Source organism: Neolamprologus multifasciatus, chromosome 12 (genome assembly GCF_963576455.1).
Source record: "Neolamprologus multifasciatus chromosome 12, fNeoMul1.2, whole genome shotgun sequence".
Classification (NCBI taxonomy): domain Eukaryota; kingdom Metazoa; phylum Chordata; class Actinopteri; order Cichliformes; family Cichlidae; genus Neolamprologus; species Neolamprologus multifasciatus.
In genome coordinates, this window is record NC_140450.1 from 8,795,649 (window position 1) to 8,815,040 (window position 19,392).

A 19,392-nucleotide genomic window follows, 5' to 3' on the forward strand; every position below is an offset into this window, starting at 1 on the left:
ATTTGGAGCAGGGGCGATTCTAGGATCAGAGCTTTGGGGGTGCTGAGCACCCAGAGAGCTGCCCATCCAGGCAAGGTAAACTTTACTCATCACAATGAGACTTCTTCCCCGTCTCTGTCAGTCCCTGCATCCCTAAATGCCTCCAGTTGTCCCAAGTTCTGTCTGACTGCCTCCTTGGTGCATTTAAACCCCTGTTCCTCCCTGTCCTCATCGTCTGTTGTCTTCATCTCCATTATCAGTCATCATAATTTTACCCTCTCTGTGCAAGTCTGCAAATTTCTTTATTAAATCATAAGTTTCTTAAATTCATCAAGTCTCTCTGTGCCTGGGTCCTCATCACAAAACATGACATCACTGTTTTGTACATTTTAACACAATTTAATCCCCACATTTTTGAAAGAAAAGCAAAACACTTTTTTGAAAAGTCTGTAACAAAACCATCAAATCTGATCAAGGTTATTAAAATGCTGCCAAAGAAGAATGGATTGGAATTTAAAAAAAAAAAACCATATCCTAACCTTAATTACTGGGGAAAAATGATAAATGATGCTCATAGTGAGTAAAAAGTAAACTGTGCGCATTTTTTGGACAGAGATTCACTTCTAAAGTGTATGTATAATACAATACAGATACATAAAAAATACACTCCAAAAATAGAAGAGTCCTTGAAATATACAAAATATTATTAGAAAATGGAGACACTTGGCCTTTGGTACAATGTACAGTGGGGCAAAAAAGTATTTAGTCAGCCACCGATTGTGCAAGTTCCCCCACTTAAAATGATGACAGAGGTCAGTAATTTGCACCAGAGGTACACTTCAACTGTGAGAGACAGAATGTGAAAAAAAATCCATGAATTCACATGGTAGGATTTGTAAAGAATTTATTCGTAAATCAGGGTGGAAAATAAGTATTTGGTCACCTCAAACAAGGAAAATCCCTGGCTCTCACAGACCTGTAACGTCTTCTGTAAGAAGCTTTTCTGTCCCCCACTCGTTACCTGTATGAATGGCACCTGTTTGACCTCATCATCTGTATAAAAGACACCTGTCCACAGCCTCAACCAGTCAGACCCCAAACTCCGCCATGGCCAAGACCAAAGAGCTTTCGAAGGACACCAGGAAAAGAATTGTAGACCTGCACCAGACTGGGAAGAGTGAATCTACAATAGGCAAGCAGCTTGGTGTGAAAAAATCAACTGTGGGAGCAATCATCAGAAAATGGAAGACATACAAGACCACTGATAATCTCCCTTGATCTGGGGCTCCACGCAAGATCTCATCCCGTGGGGTCAAAATGATCATGAGAACGGTGAGCAAAGATCCCAGAACCACACGGGGGGACCTGGTGAATGACCTGCAGAGAGCTGGGACCAAAGTAACAAAGGTCACCATCAGTAACACACTACAACGGCAGGGAATCAAATCCCGCAGTGCCAGACGTGTTCCGCTGCTGAAGCCAGTGCATGTCCAGGCCCGTCTGAAGTTTGCCAGAGAGCACATGGATGATACAGCAGAGGATTGGGAGAATGTCATGTGGTCAGATGAAACCAAAGTAGAACTTTTTGGTATAAACTCAACTCGTCGTGTTTGGAGGAAGAAGAATACTGAGTTGCATCCCAAGAACACCATACCTACTGTGAAGCATGGGGGTGGAAACATCATGCTATGGGGCTGTTTTTCTGCCAAGGGGACAGGACCACTGATCCGTGTTAAGGACAGAATGAATGGGGCCAAGTATCGTGAGATTTTGAGCCAAAACCTCCTTCCATCAGTGAGAACTTTGAAGATGAAACGAGGCTGGGTCTTCCAACATGACAATGATCCAAAACACACCGCCCGGGCAACAAAGAAGCATTTGAAAGTCCTGGAGTGGCCTAGCCAGTCTCCAGACCTCAACCCCATAGAAAATCTGTGGCGGGAGTTGAAAGTCCGTGTTGCTCAGCGACAGCCCCAAAACATCACTGCTCTTGAGAAGATCTGCATGGAGGAATGGGCCAAAATACCAGCTACTGTGTGTGCAAACCTGGTAAAGACCTATAGTAAACGTTTGACCTCTGTTATTGCCAACAAAGGTTATGTTACAAAGTATTGAGTTGTATTTTTGTTATTGACCAAATACTTATTTTCCACCCTGATTTACGAATAAATTCTTTACAAATCCTACCATGTGAATTCATGGATTTTTTTTTCACATTCTGTCTCTCACAGTTGGAGTGTACCTCTGGTGCAAATTACTGACCTCTGTCATCATTTTAAGTGGGGGAACTTGCACAATCGGTGGCTGACTAAATACTTTTTTGCCCCACTGTATACAATGTATGAAAATATCTTTACTGCAGATACTACTATGGCTCTGCAGATTTTTTCTTTTCTTTTAACCTATGTCGCCTCACCTTGAGGTTGGTAAATCTGTCTATCACATTTTGGTGGTCAAGTCTCTCACGCATCTCTTTCTCAACTGACATCACAGCCAGGTGCTGGAGTCTGCTTTGACCCATGGTCCTTCTCAGCCAGGTATGGAGCTGACTCAAGACACTAAAAGACCTTTCACAGCTACAGCTGCTAACTGGGTTTATTAGGGCAACCTGAATAACAGTTTTCAGTTTGGGGAAGATCTGATTATCCAGAAGATTGTACAATGTTAACATATCTGGAATGGCACCAGCCTCACTCTTGAGCTTTATAAAGTCTTTGGCAACCGTGACTTCCTCTGACTGAAGCTCAATATGGTAATGCAGTGCCAGGGCTGACAACCCAGTTTGTTTTGCAGATTCTGTATAGCAGCTTTAATATAGGGAGAACACAACTTCCAGATTGTATGAGTTGTTTGTATTAGTTGTTTGTCTTTCTTTTTCTTTGCCAGTTAAACAGTTACTGTTTTGCCTGTTAGTACTCCCTGTCTGTTTTCTTTCCTGGTACTTCCTGATCTTGTACTTTGTCCTCATGTTCCCCTCTTTCCTCATGTTCCCCTCTTTCCTCTCTCCCTCTTTGGACTGACAATCTGTACACACACACACACAACAGGAATTATAAGGTTAATGGGCATCCAGTCAGTTAGCTAGTTAGTACCTTGGGTTCAATATCGGCACATGCACATATGGCAAAATAACCAGTTTCTCTCATTACATTTCAAACAGGACAGTGGTAACAACAGCAGGCTACGGACAATGTTAAGTTTTAGATTTTAAATAGGCTGTATACATTTCAATGAGATCAACAGGGCAGTCAAATATCACTAATTTTACTACAGAGCAAACATCGTCGGAAAACACGTTTTCAACTAGGGCTGCCACAAACGATTATTTTGATAGTCGACTAGTCACCGATTATTTTTGCAATTAGTCGACTAATCAGATCATGCATCCATTGGATGTACAGCATACAGCTTATTGCACCAGCATGCATCTGCTCTCATATAACTATCATTAGCTTACAGCTCTAAGTGTTTAAGGTATGTGCTAACTAAAAATAAAGACAAGATGATAGTTTATTAAATTTGAATGAAATTTGCAGATTGTTTCGGTGAAGTTTAATAAACTCACTGTTATCTAAAATATAACAGGACACCGGAGTATATTCTCGAGCATCTCACACTTCTGATAATCAGTTGTCTGCTTGACGTTTATTCAGCTGTGTAAAAACTATAACTTTAATCTCAGCCTAACCGATTTACTCAGGAACAAATAAAATACTAAAAAAAGCCAAACAATAACATTTTTAAGTTATCTAAGTGACTTATATATGTTTAACCTGAGTAGCGAAAGACCGCAGTGGGTTTGAAAACGATTTGCTGGAGTCCGGTGTTCTCACGGGCTCTAGTGAGCCTTGACCCCGGCTAGCTATCGAGCTAGTGGGTAACAGACGTCTCCGAAAACGTCGGAGTGCTTTTGAAAATATGTGGTGTCTTGATAAACTGAGCAGATATTTGAGACATTCTCGCCTGAAAATATGCTAAACGTTTATTTTGTGACCCAGAAAGAATAATAAGAGTAATATTAAAACTAACTAGCTGCCGCCATTGTTGGAAACTGAGCTGGGCTGCGCTATGAATTCTGGGACACAGCTCCTTCTTCTTCTTCGGGGTTTAACGGTAGCTGGCATCCTTGTACATGCAGTGCTGCCATCTTCTGTTTCAGTCCGTTATTACACTCTTAAATTCTACTACTTGTTCCTGCGTCTTTTGTGATCTTACAAAGCTTCAAACAACGCGTAGACTATTAAATCAGTAGTCGATGATTTTGATAGTCGACGTAATCGTGACTAGTCGACTAATCGTGGCAGCCCTATTTTCAACACAGCAGGTTACCTGGTGTAATGTTTTTCAGTTAAAAAGAAACATGGTCTGACACCTAACTATATAAAGAGTAGCTGAAAGCTAAATGCAGCTAATATGTCCTGTTTTAAGCCAGGCACTTCCACCTCTGCTCCGCTGTGTCTCAGCCACCATCGCTCTGGCAGCAACGGCGCTAAAGCAAGTAGGAGAGAGCCAAGCTGGAACAAACCATTTTGGGAGGGGGGAGGGGTTATCTATACTTTTGTTGTTAAAATGTTCCATCTCAATTAAGTACTGTATGCTTTTTATACTTTTAGTAGTGTGTCCCACAAACAGCAAATATTTTCAAAAAAAGTAAGACATCTTTGGGGGTGCTTTGATTCATTTTGGGGGTGCTGAAGCACCTCCAAAACTGGGCTAAAATCGCCCCTGATTTGGAGTGTTGTGGATGAAAATAATTAATGACTACATCAAGAAGATTTTTGTGTTTGCGGTTAAGACCAAATAAAAATTTCATTTTTGGGGTTTAAAGTTAGTAGAGTTCAAAACAAAATAAGTAGAGATGTGTTGCTCTAGGAGTGATTAAAACATCTGGAGTCACACTGAATAATGAAAGTTTCTCAGTCTGTCGATTACAGGTGGGGAACGGACCTGGATCAATTCTCCATGGGCAGCAGTCGGAAGAAAATTATAGGTTAAAATCATTAGAAAAAATAGAAACACCCAGCCAGAATTTTTGGCTGAATTGTTTTGCAGCTTCCAGTCCTCATCCTGAACAAGCAAGCTCCAAGGAAGTTAATCTCTCCCTGAAGACACCGAGTGCAGTTCCAGAAGCACGAGCATGAACATCAACAGTGGACAGCAGTCCAAGAGACAATACCAGAGTTCTGAGCAGAGAGGTCCAGCAGCACTATGGGCAAACGACATCAGAAAGAGAAGATCCGCCATCTAGATTGGATGGATGGAGATGCGTTTCCAGCAAGCTGCAACCTCACTGTGTGTGAAGGACCTTTGAGAAGACTGAGTTTGACATTTGCCATGTTTGGAGTGAGATGGCAATGAAAGAGACAGTGGGACAAAGAGATACACGGGACAAAGCTCAAGAGAACTGACTGCCATTGGACAGAAAAGTGGGAGAGAAGAACGGAGAGAAAGGAGCAGAAGAGGACTGAGGCTGCTGTTTTAGTTTGGGGAATCAAATTGGGTTAAGGAATCCGGGGAGACAAACGACTGCCTGGAAGTGGAGGATTGACAGTGTCCAGACCACCACAAAAGGGGGAGGAAGACAAGCACTGAGGTATGCAAGAGTACTGTTAGAGAAAAATGGAAAAGTGCCACCACACATGCACATAATATGCACCAGAGATAACACAAAATCATACACAAAGTGGCACACATCAAAAGAGGGTATTTGTAGAAGGGGTAACAACACACAGCATGGTTGCCGATGGTAACCTGCAAGCATTTGGGGTTTAGCTGTGCCTGACTATGACAGAGTTTTTCATTTAGATGTTTCTGAAACAAAATTTGGAGTGAACGGAGTTTTGTTTCAGAAAAAAGGGGGAAGGTACATAAAAGGATACATAGAAATAGAAAATGTATTAACCCGACTAACACACACACACACACACACACACACACAAACACACACATGTAATGAAGCTCATTAGGATCAAACACAATTTTAAGAAGGTAATACTGTTACCATCATCCTGTCTGGTTTATTGAGTGGGTTGAGAACTGATATATAGACGACTGAATTAGTATTATTTTGGGGAACATGATAGCAGGGGTGAACAGAATCCTGCAGCCAGAGTTTAAATGAGTGAAACTAGCAGATTTTTTGTTTTTGTTTTGTTTTGTTTTTGTTTCTGAAGTATGGGGAAAGTTGTACCATGGCACCAAGTTTTAGATTTGGTGTTTTTTCACCTATAAGAGAGAATATTCTGTGACAAGTCCTAAGACCGGGCTACTGTATTTTTTATTTACTTTTGTTTTTCAGTTTTGTCTGTTATTTTTCATTTTATTTTTATTTTTGAACAGTGCACTGATTTCTGTTTGTGAATTTCTTTTCTTTAAGCAGATCTGCACGTCGGCAATTAAAAGTGCTACACGTCGTCGAGAAAATTGTTGCAAGTGAGTTTCTCCACATTAAAATGGGCTCTGGAGAAAGCCACTTATTTGGGACAATTAGAAAATGAGAGTCCCTGCCTAAAAAGGATTCAGCGAGGTAATCCGATCTAAAGTTCTTTTTCTTTTTGAAATGACGTCATTTTGCTGAGAGTGGAAACGTAATGCGACGATCGATTCCACTATCAGCAAAGAAAGAAAGAATGAATGTATGAATGAATGAGTGAAAGAGAAAAAAAACTGACTGGTAAAAGCTGACAAAAGCTGACAAGACTTGACCACGACTCAAGGTTAACCTCCACCTAGACAGGACAAAGGGGTGGATGAATCTATGTGTGTTTCTTTTTACAGGAGCAGAAAGATGACAGCAACATTTGAGGTTGCATGATCATTTAACCTTTTAAGTGCCACTTTCTGTGTCTGTGAATCTACCAGGGGTGTGTTATTCATGGGCTTGTGTTGCTCACAGAAGTTACTGTGAGAAAGTGTGTACACACCTGCGCAGCGCTAACATTTGCATTCTCTTTTCTACAGCATTACAGTTCTTCATGTGATTTGATGATGTGATTTATAACAGAACAATTGGTTGATGTTTGTTTCTCTACTACAGGTTATGAGTTGGTGATGCTGTTACACTGTGTTGTTGGGAAAATGTTGAAGGTTACTTTGACGATGTGAATAACGTGAGAAATTTCCTGTGTTGAAACCAGTGTCATTCCTTTTACAGCAGGCTTAATTTTATGGCCTTTTACGGCACCTCTGGAATGGGATGGCCGACGCCTGCCCACCAGGATGATCCATGTGTGCTCCTAATGTTTGTTTTTCTTTAAGAGTGGATGTAGAGGATTCAGCAGAAAACAGACAAGTGACATGAGAAAACAAATAAGATGCAGTGTTTATGGAATAGTTGAATATGGGCTCATTAGCTGGCCACTACTGAGCTCATAGTGATAAAATGGGTGGAGTGACATTGTTTAAGGGAAGTCACAGATTAAATTGTGGAATAAATTGGGAGGATTCATGATTTGGGATGAATTATGGTAATAACAGTGATTTAATGATTGGAGAAAACCTGCACATGATACTTGTCTTTTATGCTGAATACTTTATTACTCTTATGATCTACAGTTGGTTGCAAATGTGAAGTTGTTTTAACTTTAAGACTTTGTCTTCCAGGATACAGGCTCCAAGTGGAGCTGGGAGTTAAATAAGCTGAACATGTAACTGCTGATTAATGTTTTTACACAGGGTTACAGGTTGGAGTATGGCTGCTCCAAGTGGGAAACCCTGGAGATTGTTTTAGAGAGAATGTGCAACATTCTTGTGCATGTCTCATTGGGGAGTTGACACATGGTGGAAGCCATGTGGGGAGAGGAGTGTTATTTTTTTTTAATCTGTAGATGTCGTGAGGTGCCATGACGAGAAGGAGTGGCTGAGAGGATCGTCCACAAGATGGGAAGCTGGGGCCAGGAGAGAGGCTTCAGGAGGATCAGAGATCATCTTCAGCACAGCAGACATCACACAGAGAGCTGTGCTACTGAGCTTCCAGGAGATTGAGAGGAGTCTTCCCACAGCAAGATTTTAAATAAAATGAGAGATTCAATGTTGACGCTGAGGAAGACAACTAAGGTGTACGACGTGCTCTGCCTTAAATCTTCAGCAGCGTTGGACGTGAGAACTCGAGGGATGGAGAGAGCGTGCCAAGCTCCAAAAGTGACAGCGCAGAGGAAGTCCAGCGATGGAATTGTGATTCTGTGTGAGGCACAAATACTAGGAGACTGGGAAATAGTTGACACCACTTTTCCCAAGGATGAAGATCACCTAAAGTGTGTCACTTTGCCATGCAGATTTGATGCTCTGCAGAGAAGCCTTCTGCGAGGGAGAGATGTAAACAGACGAGCCTTTTATCTACATTTAATTCATGTCAGCTTCTTTAGGCTGGTTCAGGGGGAATTGGAGAGAAACGGTAGTGTTAGGTGTGACTGTTGTAATTGTAACTGTGATTTTTCTTAAAAGTGAATTGCCCAGAGACAGATCTGAGTCCACTCCGGGGATACCACCATCACAGGCCACGGTGAAGCGAACCAAACGTAGTGAAACAGGTAAATCAGATGAGTGTTTTGATTATTATGGCGGTATAGAGTTGGACTACGTTAAAGGGTCCACAATCTCGTATACATTTGATCTTTGCGCTGTCATTAAATGTAAGGGCTTGCTGAACAGTTGAGTCCAACATCTTTAATGGCAGTACAAAATCGGATGGCATTAGATATGTTGTTGGGAGAAAAAGGGGGCATTTGCGCGATGTTTGGGGATGTGTATTGTACTTGTATTCCAAATAATATAGCTTCCGATGGCTCTGTGACCTGAGCGCTGGAAGGTCTGAGAACGTTGTCCATCACAATGCATGAGCATTCGGGAGTGGATAACCCGCTGGAAGCGTGGATGACCTCTGTCTTTGGGCAATGGAAAGGTTTCATTAGGTCAATTATGGTTTCTTTGTCTGTTTTTATTGCAGTATCAGTGACATGTGGGTGTTGTTGTGTGCCTTGTATCAGAGCCTTGTTCTTAAGACTCATCAATCGTGCTGTGGGAGAATCTGATACAAAGGCCAACACCATGATGCCACTTTTGGGAAATGGGGAGTCACAGTATGAAAACATTATGGTGAGAGATTTAGTGTAGTTTTATCTGCCTTAGGGCAGATAAAAAGGGGGATTTGTAGAAATGTTTAGCTTATTTTAGAGTTTAGAAATGTGTTAACATAGAATGTAAAATTATTGTAGAGACATTGACACTGCCCTCAATGTAATAAAGGCCAGACTGTGTCATGAACTTAGGAGTAGATTGTAGAAGACCCCTCCCCCAGTTGAACTGTGAAAGGTCTCAACATTTGACCTGGATAACTGTGGTCTGGAAGGGAAATGGGTTTTTTATGACCTCTAGGGAGTCACCTACACCCACAGTGTTTTAACTGTCACGCACACTCACTTACGCGCACACACATACATACAGGTATGCATACACAGTCACACACGAGCACTCACAAAGACACAGACACAGAGTTTGCAGCACACTGTAGGGGGGTTTTATGATGGGGACGCCTCTATAAAGCTGGCTGTAACTAACAAAGGGGTGAAGATTTTGCAGAGGGACACACCGGCCTCGTCTTCCCTTCTAGAAGTGCATGCTTAAATGAAGATGAATAAAGATGAATAAAAGTTTTGTGAAAATGACTACTGAGTTCCGGTGCCGTCTCTGGATGCCTCGACGAATAAAAGAACTGGGGTAAAACTGATTTCGTAACAGTCTCTACCCGACTAACAACAACGTCGAGCTCTGACATTTTTACTAATTTCTTAGTGGATTTCTCATACCGGGACATGCATACCTTTTTTCAGTACTGTCAACTTTATTCCCATTAACTTTTAACACATTGTGAAATGAGCAATACTGTACAGTAGTCTGTACAGTAAGTCTCAAGTCTAATAACAGAAGACAGGAAAAGATCAGTACAGAAACAACTTCCCCAAACCAAAGCACATATAAAACAATAAGTAAAACAGGCTGATCTAAAGTATGATTAAAGTTCAGCCTGATTAATATAAATGTCACTGACAGTTGCTAATATATTGGAAAACCAAAATACTTACCACTGAGTTGATGTCTTTCTGTCCAACAACAGGAGTGCTGGTCCCGAGCCTCAAAGACAGTAAGAAGCAAGCAGAGGGAGAAAAAACAGAACATTTTTTAGAAACTGATTTGATCCTTAATGGCTGTGCAATTATTGTAACATATAATTTGCTTATGTTGTTAAATAAAGGCTAGATTTGACATTAATAGATGCCATAGATGTTCAAAAGCTGCCACAAAGCATGAAAAAAATGGACGTCTCTGAAAATGTTGGAGCATTTTTGTAAATATGTGATGTCTTGATAAATTGAGCAGATATTTGAACTTTACACAGCCACATTGTCGCCTGAAAATATCTTAAAAGTTTATTTTGTGACCCAGAAAAAGTAATACGTTTTTTAGCCGCGCTCCTCCGCCATTGCCGTGCTCTGACAACCGGCCGACAAATGCGATCCTCCTTTTCCCCAGACTACCCTTTCTGGGTCGCAAAATAACCTTTTAAGATATTTTCAGGCGAGAATGTAGCTGTGTAATGCTCAAATATCTACTTAATTTATCAAAATATCACATATTTGCAAAAGTGCTTCCACGTTTTGGGAGAGCTCTGCTATCCACCAGCGCGATAGCTGACCGGGAGGTCAAGGCTCAATAGAGTCTGGGAGCACAGCTAACTCTTGGCGTATTCTTTTCAACCCCCCTGCACTCTTTTGCTACTCAGGTTAAACATGATATATATATATATATATATATATATAAATACACACACACACACACACACACACACACACATACATACATACACACACAGTTAGTTAGTTATGGCTATGGATTGAAAATACACCCCACCCCTAACGGCTGCACCTCCCGAAGAATTTTGTCTGGGCTCTTATCTCACTTTTTTATTTCAAACAATCAACAGAAAATTTCACAGACATAGTTTTATGTAAGGTTTTTAAGGCTGTGGTGTTAATTTTTAAGTAACATGAGCCCAGCGGCAGCAGCAACGCTAGGCTAACACTAACTAGCTAGCAAGATGATAAACCTGGTGCTAAACTAAGAGAAGCCACAAAATCAGTTTGAATAAGAGTAAACATTTACTCACCAAGTCAGTGTATCAGGTAAAGATTCACAGCAATGAAAACAATAACATCTTGAGCTGACGCTTTTCCAGGTTTGCTCAACATATTCCATAACAAATGCTGGCACCATGAACATGCGACTGATCCAAGAGGGAGGAGGACGGTAGTCACGTGGCATTTTCAAAACACATCTTTCATCCTTCCGCACTGAGAAGCAAAACTTCCAGCTTACTTAGTTTTTCTAAGTTAAGACAACTCAAATAAATTGAGTTTATCAGCATTTTTGCATCGTGAGGCAAATGTGGCGCGATCTGAGGATCGTGAGCCTAATTGTCCTAGTTAGGTTGAGGTGTACACTGTAAAATTTAATATTGTGTTTAATTAAAAATATTAAATAGGCTGAACTCAGTTTTTATCAATTTGTTATCAGAACTCGATTTAAATAAGTTACCAGTACTTTTTATTAGTGATGGGATTTCCGGCTCTTTTTAGAAATCCGGCTCTTTCGGCTCGGCTCACTAAAAAGAGCCGGCTCTTTCGGCTCCAAACCGGCTCTTCAGGTTGTTTTGTTGCTTTAATTATTTAATCATTAACAATAATATAAAATTAGGCAGAAAAGGAATTACTAATGTAAAAAAAGTGGTTTTATTTATATATGTTTATATATGGCCCCTAGAGACAAAGCACGTACAAACTCTAAAGCAGGGGTGTCAAACTCAAATATACAGTGGGCCAAAATTCAAAACTGGAACAAGGTCGCGGGCTAACATTAATATGAAATATATTTATTGAAAAAAATCTTCCTCCAGATATAACAAGGAACCTTTTCTTACAGACTCAAATAAGTTTTGCTGAAAAACTGAATATGGAATAAGCAACACTTAATACTGAACGATATATAACTTATATAAAAATATATAACTTAATATTGCACACATGCAAAATTGAAATTCCAATTAAATAACATATCACTGGAATGCATTTCTTAAATAAAAATTGTATTTGCAGCCTTCTGAATTAAATTTTAGCAGTAAACTTTTTCCCCAGGCTAATAATAAATGTAAAAATAAAATAACAATAATAAACCACTTAACTAATAAAAATATCATTAAACGTGAAACCATTCAAGCCCATGTCTGGGAGTAGCAAGGCAAATTGCACAAAGAAAATGTTAATTATAGCTCAGTTTGCTACACACTGATCTACTCTGATGCGTCCAAGCCAGATACCTGGCATCTCTTCTTGGATGCTAGTTCCTCAATATCTGGGCTCAGGCTCTGAGCTGAGGAAATCCTCAGGATCGAGTGAAGGTGTTCATCGGTCAGACGTCTCCTGTGAGATGTTTTAACCATCTTCATTGAGGAGAATAGTTGCTCACATATGTAAGTGCTGCCGAACATGGAGAGCATCTGAGCAGCGTGGGTGCGGAGCCCAGGCATTGTGTCAGGGATGAAATGTGGAAATTGTGAAGCGCCCACAGCATCATACTTTGATTTCAGCGTGTCACTACACTGGAGTTCAATCAGCTCCATTTGGAGGTTTGTTGGTGCTTTTGCCACGTCAACTGCAAAAGGATTACTGAGCAGTTCAAATCGACATTTCTGGGCATCAAAGTCGGCAAACCGCCGGGTAAACTCAGTACTGAGTACACAGAGTTTTTCAGCAAACTGTGCACATGGGAACACAGCAGTAGAGATTTGCATGTTCATCGTTTGGCAGCAGGGAAAATGGCCCAGGTTTCCTTGTAGCATCTGATTCTGCCACAGGCACAATTTCGTTTTAAAAGCCCTCACTGCAGCGTACATATCTGTGATGATACGCCCCCGTCCCTGAAGCTGCAGGTTCAGCGCATCGAGATGGCTCGTGACATCACAGATAAAGGCCAGCTCACACAGAAACTCTTGCTCCCTGAGCTCAGCTGTGTCTTGCCCTTTGCTTTCCAGAAACTGAAATATTTCCTCGCGTAGCTCGAAACATCTGTTCAGTACTTTTCCTCGGCTTAACCACCTCACCTCGGTGTGATACGGCACGTCTCCGTATTCCGAACCACACTCCTCAAGAAAAGATTTGAATTGGCGGTGATTCAGACCTTTGGCTCTTATAAAGTTAACCACTCGTGTTACTGCGGTCATAACATGTTCCATCTTTAGGGCTTTGCCACAAAGTGATTCTTGATGTATGATGCAGTGATAAACAGTCAGCTCACCTGCACAGTTCTCCGCTCGCATCTTCTCCCGTACCCTGCCCACCAGTCCGCTCCTTTGACCACACATCGCTGGTGCACCATCTGTCGTTAACCCCACAAGTTTTTCCCATGGCAACTTCATTTCAGTTAGACATTTGGAAACCTCTTCAAATATTTCCTTCCCTGTGGTTGTGCCGTGCATTGATTTTAATCCTAAAAGTTCTTCCGTAACACAGAGAGTTGAGTCCACACCACGGATGAAGACTGAAAGCTGGGCAGTATCAGAGGCGTCGCTGCTCTCATCCACAGCGAGGGAGAATGCAACGAAACTGTTTCCCTTCTCCATCAGCTGGTTATTTAGATTGTTGGCAAGTTCACGTGTGCGATCAGCTACTGTGTTTCTGCTCAGGCTAACATTTGAAAATGCTTGCTTCTTCTCTGGGCACACAACGTCGCAAACTTTCATCATACAACTTTTCACAAACTCTCCCTCACTGAAGGGCCGGGCTGATTTTGCGATCTCTGCTGCCACAACAAAACTAGCCTTTACAGCAGCCTCACTTTGTAATATGGCTTTTTTAAACATAGTCTGTTGTGAAACAAAACTTCTTTTCATCTCTTCTGCTTTCCGGCGCCTTTGAGTCATGTCCAGGTCCTTGTACTTCTCTTGGTGTTTCGTTTCATAGTGTCGTCTAATGTTGTACTCCTTGGATATAGCCACATGAGCTCCACATACAAGACAAACAGGTCTATCTTTTACATAGGTAAACAGATATTCTGTCTCCCACCTGTCCAGAAAGCTCCTGTTTTCGTTCTTTCTTTTCGCCATTTTGGGAGAGGTAGCGCGGCAGTATTCGCACGGTTGCTATGACTACAGTCAACAGAGGAGAGGGCGTTAATGGGTCCTGTCCTGACTGACGCGCCAAAACGCCAACAGAGCATTGTAGGATTTGTAGTATTAGCAGTACATGCGCTGTATAAGACCGGCGGGCCAGCTCTAATAGTAGTTTGGTATGGCCTCGCAGGCCAAATGTAATTAGGCTGCGGGCCTAATTACAAAAAGTTCATTTACCTGTTACTACCACACACCAAATCCGGTTGTTGATACTTCCTGGCTTGTGTAGCCACTAGGTAACAAAAGCTCAACACTGCGCCCTAGAAACCTGGAGCACTTCTGTTGTCTTTTGTACGTGTTTTGGAGTTTGTATGCGTTTTGGAGTTTGTACATGCTTAGGAGTTTGTACGTGTTTTGGAGTTTGTATGTGCTTTGTCTCTAAGGTCCACCATAAATATACTTTATTTATTCACTCCACGTAAAATGTAATAAATAAATCATATAATACAAAAAACAACTATTTACATTTTAAACTTTTAACTATTTAAATTTTCAGCTTTTTCCTTTTAAACAAATTTAACGTGAAACAACACAAAACACCGCAAACGACAACACAATTAAATATAAATTAAAATATTAAAACAAAAAGAAGATGCACATTCTCTGTCATATGGGCCTGCATGATTTCTGAATCCTTTATCAACTGCAACTGAAAATAACGGATGATTACTATACCTTTCTAATGTGACGTTGTTGTCCCTCGCTCTCTTTCTCTCTGGGTCTGTTCCTGTGCTACTGAGTGTAACTAACGCCCTTCCCCACCTCTGCCCAGCGCAAAGTACAGGCGGCGCATGAGTTTAGCGGAAAAAAGGGCGAGAGAGAGAGGGTGAGAGAAAGAAAAAAACAAAAACAAAACCTCACGGCTCCCAATAAGGAGCCGACTCGCGTCGTTCACTTCAAAGAGCCGGCTCTAAGAGCCATTTCGTTCGCAAACGACCCATCACTACTGTACCAAAAGAAGTGAGTCAGAGTTTAACTTTGAGTTAATAGTTATCTTTCCTGTGATACTTGACCTGGGTCATCCACATCATTATCACTACCCTTTAACCTATTGTGATAGCACAGTTAATAATTATCTTTCCTGATATACTTTCACCAAAGGATCAGACCACAGCTGATAATCCTGCTGACACTCATACACCATGGATCTGCATCTCTCTGCCTGCATCCTGCTGGTACTTTGTGCAACATGGAGTGCAAACGGGGGAAATATTTTGGTGTGGTACACTGATGGCAGCCACTGGATAAACATGAAACCTGTTCTGGAGACGCTGGTTGATAGAGGACACCAGGTGACTGTACTGATTCCGAGCTCGTCAATGTACATGAACACCAATGAACCCACCCGCTTTCACTATGAGCCCTTCAATGTCTCTTTCTCATTGGAGGCTTATAAGAAGTTTCTAGAAGACTTCTTCCAATTCTCCATATACGAGATTGATTATATGAACTACTGGGAGATCTACATCAGATACATTAACATTGCAAAGACAAACGTTCAGTACAGTATCCGGTATTTGGACGGTGTGGTGAAATCAGAAGTCGTCATGAAGAAGTTGAAAGAGGGAAATTATGACCTTCTCTTGGCTGACCCCATCAAAGCTGGCAGTGACTTAGTAGCAGATATTTTGGGGATCCCGCTCGTCTTCTCCTTGCGCTTCTCCTTAGCTACTAACTGGGAGAGGCATTGTGGTCAGATGCCTGCTCCACCATCCTTTGTTCCCGGTGCCATGAGCAAACTCACAGATAAGATGGACTTCTCAGAGAGAGTGTGGAACTTTCTCTTCTACGCTCTTCAAGACATCGTGATTAATCAGTTTTTTTGGAAAGTATTAGACAGATATTACTCTGATGTCAAAGGTGAGCAAATAGGCTGATTTAAAAAAACTATTTGAAATCTGCTAATAATGCAAACGCAGTGTTTTAATATCCCATCAGATCTGATTAAGAAAATGTGATGCCTTGTATAAACTATTGGTGATACATTGATGTCCATTACTTATGCACTGCAACAGGAACTCCCACCAGTGCCTGTGAGTTGATGAGTAAAGCAGACATCTGGTTAATCCGAACCTACTGGGATTTTGAATTCCCTCGTCCTTTCCTCCCCAACTTCAAATATGTTGGTGGGATCCACTGCAGACCTGCTAAACCTTTACCAGAGGTAAGGACACTCAACTATTACCATCTGATTAATCATTACATCACAGAATATTCCTGCCAGGAGCAGTGAAGCCATCAAAATGTTGAACAAAAATGAGAAAACAGCTGGTTGGCTAGTGGTGGGATAATATTTGACTTGTTACAGGATCTGGAGGAATTTGTGCAGAGTTCTGGAGATGATGGTATTGTGATCTTCACTTTAGGATCCATGATCAACAACGTCACCAAGGAGAAGGCAAACATGATAGCCTCAGGCCTCGCTCAGATCCCACAAAAGGTCAGAGGATAATCTTTGTTTCAGCTGTAATTCATTTTCTGCATTTTTTCATGTTTCAGAGTGCTCTACTTCTGACTACCAGAACTACCAAAACTACATTTTTTTAATGAGATTGCAGACTTTGGACATTTTAGGCTGCATGTTCTTTGTGAGAATCAGCCATCTCCAATTTTACATCACGCACTGCCACTCAAACTCCACTCACACTCGCTCCTCTTCGACCACTCACTCTCAAATTCCACTCACGCTGCCACACACAGAAATCTCAGGAAGGGTCCGCCAACAGGTCCAGGAAATCTATTTAAAGAAATGACGGTTAGCTAAAGACAGACAACTTTAAAACAGAGCAGAGAGCATGAACTATGGGGGTTCAACGTTTCAGCGATGAGGTGCTCAGAGCCCTACCCTTAAATAGTGCGAGAGTGATCCGGACAGATCAGCAGGAGGTGGTGGCAATAAACCCAGGTGCGAAAGGTGCGAGTCAAAGGCAAGAGCCCAGTAACTCTGAGCTCTGCCCAGGCAAGCAGGAGACAGTAGGGAGGAAAGAGAGAGAGAAACAAAAACCCAACCTGTAACCAGTGTGGGCCAGCCAGAGAGACACAGGGACCATGACAATTCCTTTGACCACATGTTGTCTGTTCACAGCAAAATCTTCTAAATGCAAGCACCACCCTTAAATTTAACTCCAGGCCTTTTATCTGCTTAATTGATAATGACATAACAAAGGAATTGCCCACACCTGATGATGAAATGGCCTAGGGCTGGGTATCGTCACTGATTTCTAGAATCGATTCAATTCCGATTCACAGGGTCCCGAATCGATTCGATCCACGATTCGATTTAATTCGATTCGATTCGATTTAATTCGATTCGATTCACTTTGATTTGAATCTGGGAAATTTTGACAGTCAGAAATATTATAATTCAGATCAGTACATTTACATATTTCTGTATCTATAAAAAGGAAGCTGACACACCAAGACTTTATCAAAGGTGTGAGCATCACAGCAGAGGCCTTTGTGTCAAAGTAGCTGAGGATAAAACACAGAAAAACATGAAGGTGATTTTCCTGTTCTGGGATTTTATAAAAATTTTCTGCAGTAGATCAAAAACGAAAGAAAACCAATAATCAACACATGAACATTACCTCTGAAGTTACAGCGGTTTTATTAGAGACAAGGCTGAGCGTTTTGCATTTTGCATAATTTTAAAAAGTTTAAATTTGTTCGGTATTGAACGGCAGAAATTAGGTTTTATTTTCGGAAGTATATAAAACGAGCGCTGTAAACAACGGTAGACTTGTGCGTAACAAGCAAGCGAATAATGCAGAAAACAGTACAGAGAGAGAGAGGGAGAGAGAGGGAGAGAGAGCGCGCAAGAGAGCGAGCATGCGAGAGAGAGCTGGGCATCGTGGTCGAAGCAAAACAATAAAAGTCAGAGTGAATTCATGACGTTGTTTATGTGAAGCCTAGTTTGGATCTTCTTTTGCTGCTGGTTCGGTCAATATTGTTTGGAGAGAGATAAAACTAACAGCTTTAGAATCAGCGCATAAAGGGCGTGAACACAAAGCGCGGACCACCGACAGATCAGAATCAGCGCGCTGTCGGCTTTCAGCCCCAACTGTGAGAAAGACAACATCTCACTGATTCTGATTCGCGGTTGGGCTGTGTGTTTAAGTCTTTGTGCAGAATCCATGTTCCTGCTCTCATTTACTGTCTTAGCTGTTTGGTGGTTGTTGAAATTTTGTGAGATTTCACCAGAGATTCTGGCATTTCGGGCAAAATAAATTTATATTAAAAAATCGATTCAGGATTTTAATGAATCGATTTTACGTTATCCAAGCCAGAATCGATTTTAATCGATAAATCGATTATAAAAACCCACCCCTAAAATGGCCCTTTAGTCCAATTACTTTTGGTCCCCTTAAAAGAAGAGCATAGCACATACTAAGGAGCTAAACACTCCTAAAACCTTCATCCAATTTGAATGTAGATACCTATCTGAGAGTCTACAGATTATGTCGATGTCAATTATATAACTATAAATAGAACCGGTTTCAGTAAACAGGTAAAAAGAAAAAAAAACTTGCATCAATCTTGTAAATACATATATAAATCTAACTTTAAAATAAAATCTAAAATTAGCATTCAAAGAGTTTTATACCCAAATCACTCCGATTATGCCGTTTTAGATGATAGGTAGAAAACAGCTGACTAGAAACACATACTGCAGTTTTATTTTCCCATAATATTTTGTGATATATTGCCTAAAGTGTGGCTGTAAGTATACTACAACAGAAAACAAACAAATCATGTAAGCTAAGAAATATGTTACCTTTTATAGGTGCTGTGGAGGTACAGAGGAGAAAAACCAGAAACCTTGAGTGCCAACACTAGAATATATGACTGGATCCCTCAGAACGACCTCCTGGGTACGTAAACTTGGCACTAACCACAGATTTTCTTAAAACTGCAATGACATAAATTAAACGCACATTCAACATGAAATGCAAGCTGTGAGCATTCTGTTTATTAACAAAAGGAAAAATTGATCAATTATACTTTTCTAACAGATTTGATCTTGATTGATAGTATTGCACCCTGTGCAAATCTAATCTGTTGCACTAAAAGATTAGTTGAATGCACATAAGTATTAGAACATGCAAATCAATTTCAACTCAGCACTTATGCCGGGTTATTGAAATCCTCCTGTTGTTCACGTGAAAAACTAACGTTCAATGTTACACGGTTATTTG

General features: G+C 41.0%; 2 protein-coding genes and 1 pseudogene across 3 annotated transcripts in view; 2 read left to right on the forward strand and 1 right to left on the reverse strand.

Moving 5' to 3' along the window:
• Positions 1-19,392, forward strand: part of LOC146506390 (UDP-glucuronosyltransferase 2A2-like) — a 37,883-nt gene that overhangs the window by 17,590 nt on the left and 901 nt on the right. For both annotated transcript variants that reach the window (XM_085178856.1, XM_085178855.1), the window contains exons 2-5: positions 15,299-16,057; positions 16,213-16,361; positions 16,506-16,637; positions 18,981-19,068. In XM_085178856.1, the coding sequence (XP_085034982.1) occupies positions 15,340-16,057; positions 16,213-16,361; positions 16,506-16,637; positions 18,981-19,068 (1,087 nt within the window). In that variant the 5' untranslated portion in view covers positions 15,299-15,339. The remainder of the gene's footprint in view (positions 1-15,298; positions 16,058-16,212; positions 16,362-16,505; positions 16,638-18,980; positions 19,069-19,392) is intronic.
• The window catches only part of LOC146506391 (UDP-glucuronosyltransferase 2A2-like), a 58,230-nt gene that overhangs the window by 17,409 nt on the left and 21,429 nt on the right, over positions 1-19,392 (forward strand). The window lies entirely within an intron of this gene.
• LOC146506392 (general transcription factor II-I repeat domain-containing protein 2 pseudogene) lies at positions 11,575-14,271 on the reverse strand (annotated as a pseudogene).